This window comes from Lactuca virosa, chromosome 1 (genome assembly GCF_052849685.1).
Source record: "Lactuca virosa cultivar CGN04683 chromosome 1, Lactuca_virosa_CGN04683_v6, whole genome shotgun sequence".
Lineage (NCBI taxonomy): Eukaryota > Viridiplantae > Streptophyta > Magnoliopsida > Asterales > Asteraceae > Lactuca > Lactuca virosa.
This window is the reverse complement of record NC_136426.1, coordinates 95953459-95964671: the sequence shown is the minus strand read 5'-3', so window position 1 is coordinate 95964671 and position 11213 is coordinate 95953459. Positions and strand designations below refer to the sequence as shown.

The 11213-nt window shown below is 36.9% G+C and overlaps 1 protein-coding gene across 1 annotated transcript; it reads left to right on the top strand.

The window, feature by feature from the left end:
- Positions 1-307: 307 nt before the first annotated feature.
- Positions 308-2336, top strand: LOC145151962 (hydroxyproline-rich glycoprotein family protein). Its single transcript, XM_079075374.1, has 7 exons — positions 308-519; positions 622-791; positions 963-1039; positions 1343-1408; positions 1502-1576; positions 1646-1720; positions 1805-2336. Exons 1-7 carry the CDS (start codon positions 368-370, stop codon positions 2141-2143), a joined length of 954 nt encoding a protein of 317 aa, XP_078931500.1. The 5' UTR covers positions 308-367; the 3' UTR covers positions 2144-2336.
- The last annotated feature ends 8877 nt before the right edge of the window (positions 2337-11213 follow it).

The following is an 11213-nucleotide window of genomic DNA, read 5'->3' as shown; positions in this document are numbered from 1 at the left end:
TGCAATTTTCATTATCATATCTTCTTCATTTTTACTCCCAAATTCATGTACTTTACAGACACACGAAGATGGAAACGTGCTTAACAATTTCATTAAGACACTTTTGACTATACATTTATGGGTCTTAATCTATTAAGTAATGAAGTTGACATTTAAAATTATAAAATTTCTCGTTTTACCTTTTACTCAAAATATAAAATTTCATTATTAAATTCACTTAATTCCATATTGCATTTTGTGACAAAACTATTATAAGATTTAAAAATTCATAACATTCATAAATTTGACCATATATAATTTACATGCCTACCGTCCGTTAGGAGAAGTCTAGACAGTATAGACGAAGCAAAGGCGGAAACAAAGGAAGATGGATAGAGAATGGGGTTCGAAGCCTGGGAGCGGTGGCGCCGCCTCAGCCCAAAACGAAGCCATTGACCGCCGTGAGAGGCTGCGGAGGCTCGCCCTTGAGACCATCGATCTTGCCAAAGATCCATATTTCATGCGCAATCACCTTGGAAGGTAAACCCTAATCTCTCTTGAAACATGGCGACATTTGTGATCAACTGATAATGACGAACGAAGCTAATTTGTACTTGTGTCTTTAAATTCAATCCTTCGTAGTTACGAGTGCAAGCTATGCTTAACACTGCATAACAATGAGGGGAATTACTTGGCGCACACACAGGGGAAAAGGCATCAGACCAATTTGGCGAAGAGAGCTGCTCGCGAGGCGAAAGATGCTCCTGCACAGCCTCAGCCTCATAAGCGTGCAGTTAATCTCCGAAAGACAGGTGATGAACAACACCTTAGATGTTTTGAGCTCAATTCAACATCACTTTTGCTAATTCCTTGAACAGGAACATAGTTTTTTCAGTCAAATAACTTTCCAGTTTTACACCTTCAATAATTTCCTTCACATTTGTTGTGATTCATGTTCTAAACTCGTTTTAATGGTTCTGTAGTTAAAATTGGACGCCCTGGTTACAGAGTGACAAAACAGTTTGATCCAGAAACAAAGCAAAGGTCTTTGCTCTTTCAGGTATGCCTTTTTTTCTATGTGTTCTATTAACAAAGGAACATTTCAGATTTAGATAATTGTGAAACTATATCAAAAACTTAGATTATGGTATTCAATAAGAATGAACAGATGTGGCCATGTGGGAATGGGAATTTAGTTAAACACATATCAATTAGAAATATAGAGTTCCTGTCTTTAAATGATTTGAATTGTTTATCATCAATATCTATGGACTTTTTAAACACCTTTCAATGTAGTTATTTAATCTTTGGTGATTATAACAAGTTATATGCATTTTTCTTATTACATTTTCTGCTAATGCAGATTGAATATCCTGAAATTGAAGAACTTACAAAACCAAGACATCGGTTTATGTCATCCTTTGAGCAGGTATTCTGTGTTTTTATTATTCCTTAATTTCTTAAAATCATTTTTTTTTTAAAATCTTGCATATAACATTACCATATATGTATATATATGCAGAGAGTGCAATCTTTTGACAAGAATTATCAGTTTCTTCTATTTGCTGCTGAACCATATGAAATCATAGGATTTAAGGTATTTATATTCCATCTTTTTTTATTACTTTCAACTCTACTACTGCTGACATGGCATTTTCTGTTGTAGGTTCCCAGTACAGAAATTGACAAATCTACCCCTAAGTTCTTCTCTCATTGGGACCCAGATTCCAAAATGTTTACTGTAATATTTTTGCCCTTGAATACAATTTATCAATCAATAGTGTTATGAGTTGTGACATTTTTTTTATTGATTATTTTTATACAGTTGCAGTTATATTTCAAAACAAAGCCACCGGAGACAAATAAGCCTCAATCAGGTGGAACAACTAATGGAACATCAGCTCCTGGAGTCCCACCACCTCGGCCTCTAGCTCCACCACCACAAGCTCCACCGCCACCACCGCCTTCATCACAAGGATCTTTGCCACCACCGCCGCCTCCTCCAATGGGAAATGGACCAAGGCCTATGCCGCCTGGTGGCAACCTCCCTGCACCACCTCCTCCATCTTATGGCGGTGGTATGCAAAACTTCACACCTGGTGGTAGGCCGCCACCACCACCACAAGGTTTTCAAGGGCATCCACCACCACCACCACCTCAATGAGTGGTCTGTGAAATGACTAATATGGTCATGGTTTTCAGAATATCAGTAATCACGTACTTTTTGCATCCCACCATGTTTTTTGTTATTTGGTTGCTATATTGTATTTAGGAAACAAAAAAACAAAAGATTTTTTTTTCTTCGATCATATGCACTGGATTGTGTCCTGAGTACTTGAAAAAGTTAAATTTGGTTCTTTTACCCTAGTCATAAAATCTGGTTATATTTATCCTTAAAAGATGAAGAAATAAGATCTAGAATTAGATTTATCAAATTATACAAAAGTGAAAACGAACAATCAAATTTACACTATATCAAAGCAACACCCAGCATATAAATTTGGCCTATTTGTAGAGTACTTGGTTTGAGTTTCGTCATTATATGGTCCTTCAAACAACTACACTATATACTTGGCTAAAAGCTATGACTGTATGAACATAAGTTCAATATAAATTGATTTTATTCATCTAATAGTGATATAAGTTGGTTTACAAAATGTCATCACTAAAATGGGCTAAAGTACATTGAACATTAAACCAAAAATACTTGATCAATTACAAAAATCTTACTTTTGATCAAGATTTGTATTATATATATACAGAAAAAAAAGTCCAACTAGTAGCAAGCATCAGCTTCATCTTCCTTGCTTTCATGCAAATTTCTTATAAAGGAAACTTTCGCATTGTTCTTAGATCAATTTAGTGATAAAAAAAAACTAATTAAATCTATTGGGACTAATTATGATAATTAGTTATATTTATATGTGTTGGGCTTATGATCTATGTTGAACCAAGTTTATGTACGGACACATAAAGAGTTGGGCCACATGAACCATGTATCATAAAACTCATGAGTATGGATTTGGGTTATACCCATATCCAACATATAAATATGTACTCCTTAGATCTAGGAGACATGGGGCAAATCCACCAAATCCACTTGCAATTGTTTTCATTATTTAGATAAAATCGAATTCTTTAATCGGACAATTTGGATTTGAATATTTTGTTTGGATATTTGGATGTTTGGATTGGTCAACAAAACCAAATTATTGTATTCGATTTCAACAAAACCAAATTATTAGAAATACCTAATAAAGTTTTTTATTTATAAACTATTAAATTTTAATATACTTTTCTTAGTAATTTACTTTTTTGGTTAATATTCAAAACTTATGCAAATCAATTGGTCTGAGCCATAAGGACCATCCATGTAAGGTTTTCCAAATGAAAGGACCATCATTGTAACAAAATTACCATAAAAAATGTTTGTGGTCTTTTTTGTAAACAAGGACTATTTTTGTAATTTTGTCTGAATTAAATCTTGATTAGGCTAAAAGCAACCATAATTGAAATGGGTGCCCTCCTTTTTGTACTGCTGTTGATATGTGATAGGTTCATTTTATTGTTGGTTTAGGTCTTAATAAAAGACAAATAACAAATTAATGTATCAGTATTTGACACGTAAAATTTCTTAACAGTTACCTAAATGGCATCTTTTTGTTTTCTATCCTTATCGTGGGGTTGAACATGCATCCTAGGAAATTTCTTTTTCGCTTGAATGTACTTGCTGACATGGACATTCACGTGGTTAAATTAAATCAACTTTCATGCATTTTGGATGTAGTGAGGATTGATAATAATGAGCTATAAACAAGGACCATACATACTAAGATTAGCCGGGTGGAAAGAAATGGTGAACTGCCGGTCATTATATTGCCATTGTAGTTCTCCTATGTTTCTAATATCATTTATCCCCAAGGTAAAAGAGTCTTTGGCGTAACGATAAAGAATAATAATAGATAGAATATTGTAAGGTTTGATAGTGTATAAAACTTTAGATAGACCAACATTGTAATCTAATGCAAGTTTCATGGTTGAGAGTGTGTGAATATAAAAACGGATTATACTCTAGTACCGAAAACATTTGTTAATGGGGTTTAAATGATTATAATCGGTGTGGATATCGAACCGCATAAAAAAATACCCCTATTTAATGGTGATGTTATAAAACCGCACCAAAAAATATGTAACATTCCAAAAACAATGGCTAAACTTTTCATTTTTCAAGTAAATAAAACATCAATTTTCACAAAATTACATCCAGAGCAACCCATTTGCTCATAATTCATTATTCAAAAATAAGTTATTAGAAAGACAATGTGGAATCTCAATCATAAATCTGCTGATGTATGTGTACAGTCTCGCATTCGCAATCCGGTAAGTACCTGCAAAATATTTAATTCACAACTGTAAGCACAAAGCTTAGTGAGTTTTCCAAAAATCTCATACAACACAACATATAACTACTATTGGGTTTTAGGTACAACAAATAAACTAGAAAACAATTCCTAAGTTCACATGCAACCTACTTTGGATCTATGTTTTAACTATTGAACATACAACTTTGAATTGCAAAACAAGAACCCTAGAGGAGGGAGGCTAATTTCGAAATTAACAAACTAGGGTTTAGGGTTTACATACCTTTCAATTGTTATAGCAAACAATTGATATTCCCTTGGTCTTGATCTTGATCTTCTTGGAAGCTTTAGCACCACAAGTGTAATGCCTCTAATGGAATCACACCCAAACTAGCAAGAAGGAAAGTAGAAGAGAGAGGGGAGAGGGAGTATGTAAAATCTCGGCGTTAGGGTTTCTTCAAAAGAAGGAGTGACCAAAAACATGAACCAGGAGGCTCCTTATATAGCTGAGGGATCTAGGGTTTAAGGGAAACCCTAGTTATCCTTTGCTTAGGGCCTAAGCAAACCCAAGGGCCTTATCCAAGCCCCTATGGACGAAATTATTAGGGTTTCCCCTAAAGATTTCGTCCACCCTCTTCCAAGGGGGTTCTAGAGCCTTCCACTCAACTATTAGATAATTGCAAACTAGTCCCTGCACCTTATAATTAATTCTTTTAACCCCAAAATCAATTCTGATTAATTTCTGGCTAACAATTAATTAAACATAATGATTTCTAATTAATATATTAATCCATTAACATATTAATAAATCATTTATATATATATTAATTTATTAATCTTATAAATTAATATCTCTCCTTTCATAATTTCCTTGTCCAGTTGCTAGGTTGAGGGCAACCCAAAAGGACTGTGCTGCTATCAATTCAAGTACATACCAATTATAGTTATGGGCTTAGACACCTAATCCAACAGTCTCCCACTTGGATAAGTCTGTAACTATAATTGCTAGTATGCCTTCTAAATTTGACCAGCAAATTGTAGCTTCCAAAAGCTGCTGCCGAACTCTGACCCAGTCAGTTACGTGTCCTAAGATAAGTGATCATATAACCCTTCGTTCTGCATGATATCCCCAGACAAAAGACATGGAATGTAATCAATCACTTTGTCCAGAATCTATGTTTCCCGATTCCTGATTTGTGATGATGTAGGACTTCTAATTGAACACATCAATTTAGTCCTGGCTGGGCCCAGCACATAAGTCAACACCAAATCATCGAGGGGCCCACAGATATCGCTTTTCCTGTTGGGGCAAAAGGAACGAATAAACGTTGACTCATATGCTTGTATCTTTTACTTATCAAATTATGCATGACAATACGTTTTATAACACCAAGTTACTGATGCGTTTTCGTATCACCAATGCATGACCGACTTGTAAATCACAACTCATATATCTTCATTTCAAGATTATAAGATATTATCGTCTTAGTATTACTCGTGATGAATTCCATGAAGTAATACTCTAAGCGAGGGTTTATCCAATACTCAAATCTCAATTTCTGAGTACTCATGAACATTGCAGCAATTCTATTGCCATGTCTATCCTTAGACAATCTGCAATCCAATTCATGACAGTCTTAATTCACTACTTACTTCCAAGAGTACGAGCGACTGTGGAGTTTGAATAATCTCATTATTCAGGAAGTAAAACATGCAAAAATGAAACACAATAATAAACAATTGACAAAAGGTAGTAGCCAAACTTATAAATAATACTTTATTATTTAATCACCAAAAGTCAATTACATTTACTTTGTTACAAGTTTCAAAAACTAATCTAACTACTAAAACTAATATCATCTTTCAGTCCTATGCTCCGAGCATGCTGAATATGCTTAGCCCTACTCAGACCCTTTGTGAGGGGATCTGCTGGGTTATCTTCAGATGACACCCTCTTTACTATAAGATGGCCTTCTTCAACTCTATGTCTGATGAAATGGTACTTTCTGTCGATATGTCTGGTCTTACCATGATCTCTCGGTTCCTTTGTCAAGGCAACCGCTCCTTCATTATCGCAGAACAGTTCCATAGGCTCCTGGATGGTTGGAACAACTCCGAGATCCCCGATGAAGTTCCTCAACCAAGCTGCTTCTTTCGACACTTCACTTGCTGCTATGTACTCTGATTCACAAGTAGAATCAGCCACCGTATTTTGCTTGGAACTCTTCCAAGTAACTGCTCCTCCATTCAGTAAAAACACCCAACCCGACTGAGAACGGAAGTGATCTCTATCCGTCTGAAAGCTGGCATCACTGTAACCATCTACTCTCAAAGTATCACTGCCACCAAGCACAAGGACCCAGTCCTTTGTCCTTCGCAAATACTTGAGTATATTCTTAACTGCTATCCAATGAGCTCTACCTGGGTTTCCCTGATAGCGACTGACCATGCTCAAAGCAAATGCCACATCAGGGCGAGTACATGTCATAGCGTACATGATCGATCCGACAGCAGAAGCATAAGGTACACGACTCATGTCATCTATTTCAACATCTGTACTCGGGCATTGAGTCTTACTCAATTTGGTATTGCTCTGGATAGGTAGCTCTCCCTTCTTGGAATTTTCCATACTAAACCTCTTTAGTACCTTATCCAAGTATGTGCTCTGACTAAGTCCAATTAGTCTCTTCTTTCTATCTCTCAATATTCTAATCCCAAGAATATAGGCAGCTTCTCCAAGGTCTTTCATGGCAAAACACTTTCCAAGCCAAGACTTAACTTCTTTCAAGGTTGGAACGTCGTTACCAATGAGTAATATGTCATCGACATACAACACCAGAAAAGTTACTATGCTCCCACTAGCCTTGATATACACACATAACTCATCTTCACTTCTAGAGAAACCAAACTCTTTGACTTTCTCATGGAAGCAAAGATTCCAACTGCGAGATGCTTGTTTCAATCCATAAATGGATTTCTCAAGCTTGCACACTCTATTGGGGAACTTTGCATCAACAAAACCCTCTGGCTGACTCATGTAAACATCTTCAGCCAACTTCCCATTAAGGAAAGCAGTTTTGACATCCATCTGCCAGATTTCATAATCATGAAAGGCAGCTATGGCGAGCAATATCCTAATAGATTTAATCTTAGCCACTGGCGAGAAGGTCTCATCATAGTCAACCCCTGAGGTTTGAGTGAAACCTTTTGCAACCAGTCGAGCCTTGAATGTGTGCACATTTCCATCCATGTCTGTCTTCTTCTTGAAGATCCATTTGCACCCAACTGTCTTACGACCTGGTGCACTATCAACCAAATTCCAAACTTGGTTGTCATACATGGACTTAATCTCGCTGTCCATTGCCTCTTTCCACTTGGAAGCCTCTGGGCCTTCCATTGCTTCCTTATAAGTGACTGGTTCATCTAAGTTTACTAGTGTTCTGTCACTTATGAATGTGTCACCATCTGAAGTAATATGAAAACCATACAACTCAGGTGGCACACTCACCCTAGTGGATCTTCTAAGAGGTAATGAGTTATCGATTGGTTCAACAGGAACTGTTTCCTCTGGTTGAGTGCTAGTGTCATCTAAGGTTCCTTCATTGGCTGAATCTTGAATTTCTTCAAGGTCAATAGTGCTCCCACTGTCCTCTTTGAATATGAGCTCTCTTTCAAGAAAGACTCCTCTTCGTGCTACAAAGACCACGTTTTCACTAGGCCTGTAGAACAAATATCCAAAAGACTGCTTTGGGTAACCAATGAAAACACATTTCTCATTTCTAGCTGCTAGCTTGTCGTGAGTCTCTCGTCTTACGAAAGCTTCACAACCCCAGACTTTAATATGTGCTAACGAGGGAACTTTCCCTGTCCACATTTCGTGAGGTGTTTTGGCAACCTTCTTTGTAGGGACAAGATTGAGGATGTGGGCGGCTGTCTCTAAGGCATACCCCCAGAAGTGAATGGGAAGCGAAGCCCGACTCATCATAGAACGAACCATGTCTAACAAGGTTCGATTACGCCTCTCAGCTACACCATTTAACTGTGGTGTCCTAGGAGGAGTCAATTGTGAGACTATCCCACATTCTTTCAGATAGTCGTTAAACTCGATACTAAGATACTCCCCGCCTCTATCAGATCTAAGTATCTTTATCTTTCTGCCCAATTGATTTTCGACTTCATGCTTAAACTCTTTGAACTTTTCAAAAGTTTCTGACTTATGCTTGATCAAGTAGATATATCCATATCTGCTATAATCGTCAGTGAAAGTCACATAGAATCGATTAGCATCTCTTGTAGTTGATCTGAAGGGCCCACACACATCTGTGTGTATGAGATCCAACAGACCTTCACCTCTTTCACAAGACCCTGTGAATGGTGATTTTGTCATCTTTCCCAAAAGACAAGATTCACACATATCATCTGATTTTAGGTCAAATGATTCCAACACTCCATCCTTTTGGAGTTGGGCTATGCGTTTCTTGTTAATGTGTCCAAGTCGACAATGCCACAAGCATGCCTTGTCTACACTATTAGACAAGTCAATATTAAGTACACTATTTCCTAGGCTATCAACACAAGTCACTGTTTCATACACACCATTACAAGGCAAAGCTTCAAACATAAAACCACCATTCTTATAAACAGAAATTGAACCATTCAAATCATTAAAAGAATATGTAAAACCTTGTCTGAACAATGCATGAAATGAAATAATGTTTCTCGTCATCTCAGACGAATAGCAACAATTTATTAAATCTAATCTAACATCATTACTAAGTAAAAGCTGATAAACTCCGATCTTGGTTACTGGTGAAGACTTTCTGTTTCCCATGATCAGGTTTATCCTTCCTCGCTCTATCTCCTCACTTTCCTTTAGACCCTGCAAATCAGAACAGATATGAAAACCACATCCTGTATCAAGGACCCATGAACGAGAAGATAATGAGTTATTAGCAGAAATAGTGTAAATACCTGCCGAGGATGGCTTCACTTTGCCATCCTTGATATCTTGCAGATATTGTGGGCAAGATCTCTTCCAATGCCCCTTTTGGTTGCAGTAAAGGCAAACTGCCTCTTTTGGATCAGAAACATGGGGAGTGGAACCATTGGGCTTAGCCTTTGGGCCATTACTAGATGACCCAGCTTGAGCCTTGCTCTTCCAGTTTTGCTTGGGAGGACCTTTCCTCTTTTTCCCCTTTCCCTGTCCAATAGCCAAAACAGGGGCACTCGTAGGTGTGGAGGGTATACTTTTACCCTTCATCCCTGCCTCAGCTGTCTGCAACAAGTTATGCAATTGGGCCAAGGTCTGCTCAGTATTGTTCAAATGGTAAGTTAGAATAAACTGACCATAACATTCAGGAAGTGAGTTCAAGACCATGTCAATGGCCAATTCCTCATCAAAGTGAATATTGAGCTTGACCAAACGCTCTATGTAGCGTTGCATTCTTTGCACATGTGACACAACCGACTCCCCATCTTTCATCTTGCAAGCCATGAGTGACTTGACTACTTCGAACTTTTCTTGACGAGCTCGCTTATGGTACTTTTCCATAAGGTCCTTGTTCATCTCGAAAGGCCAGTAGTCCTCATAGTACCTCTGCAATTCTGGGGACATAGTTGCCACCATGATGCATGCCACTTTGGTAGCATCATCGTAATGTTTCTTGTAGGCAGCAAGATCTTCAGGAGTAGCTTCATTCTCATCAAGCTCTTTGAGCTCCTTTTCAAGAACATATTCTTTGTTCTCGAAACGAAGAGCCATCTTGATGTTGCACATCCAATCGTTATAGTTTGAGCCATCCATAACGACTTTGGAGCATATATTGAGCAAGGAGAAGTTCTGGTTGGAGGAGGATGAAGTAGAAGTGTTTCCAGGAGTAGACATCTGAAAAGAAAGAAAGTTTTAGTTAGATTTCAAGATACCTTAATAGAATAACCCAAAGATATAATATCAAGGTTAGGATCCAACTATGAAGATTCACAACTCAGAAATGGGATGCCGAGATCCAAGTGCAAATTTCATAAAGGTAGGCGAATGACGATTCACCAATTCCACCATTAGACGAAACAAACGAAGTGAAATTCCTAATTCTTTTGAGATACATTGAAACTATTCAATGACATGTTTTAATCTCAGATTATGCTCTTCTATTTGTGACTGGGATGCCGAGGATCACAAACAAGATGTGAATAACCATGCAAATGTGCTTGGTAACCTCATTGTCTTTATCATTAACTATTGATGTGCTGGTAAACCACACACGCTCCATCAAAATGACAATTATGAGATACCCATTACTACTCTTTATTGGTGCCTTTTAGTGTGCTAGTTAACCACACACGCTCCACTAACGACCAATAAAGCATAATGTGCAATTTCATGGATTAGCATACTTTTCACATTTTTCCTAAAGTAACTAGAGTTGGGATTTTGAAAATAATGTTCTAGTACTTTTAATATCATTATACTTTTAATGAGAAGTAGTTGTCCTATCAAATCCGTTCTGCTAACGACCCTCCACTAATCAAGGAAGCGGTGGGTGAGAGTGGACACCCATTCAACTACCATTTTATAGGCAGTTTCCTTATACCCCCCTTATAGATTAGCTTCGTGAATGAGGCATACTAGCGATTTGACTGACCATATTCTTATACATATAATATTAAACCTTTAATTATAATATATATATATATAAGGTGTGTTTTAAAACTTTTTAAAACTTCAAGGGTTTATATAAATTTCGAAATTTAAGCTATTAAATTCAAATTTAAATAAACCAATTAACTAGATTTAATATTTATCTATTAATTAACTATTAATCAAATTATTAAATCTTGTAAGGATTATCTAATTAAATTAATCAATTAATTTAA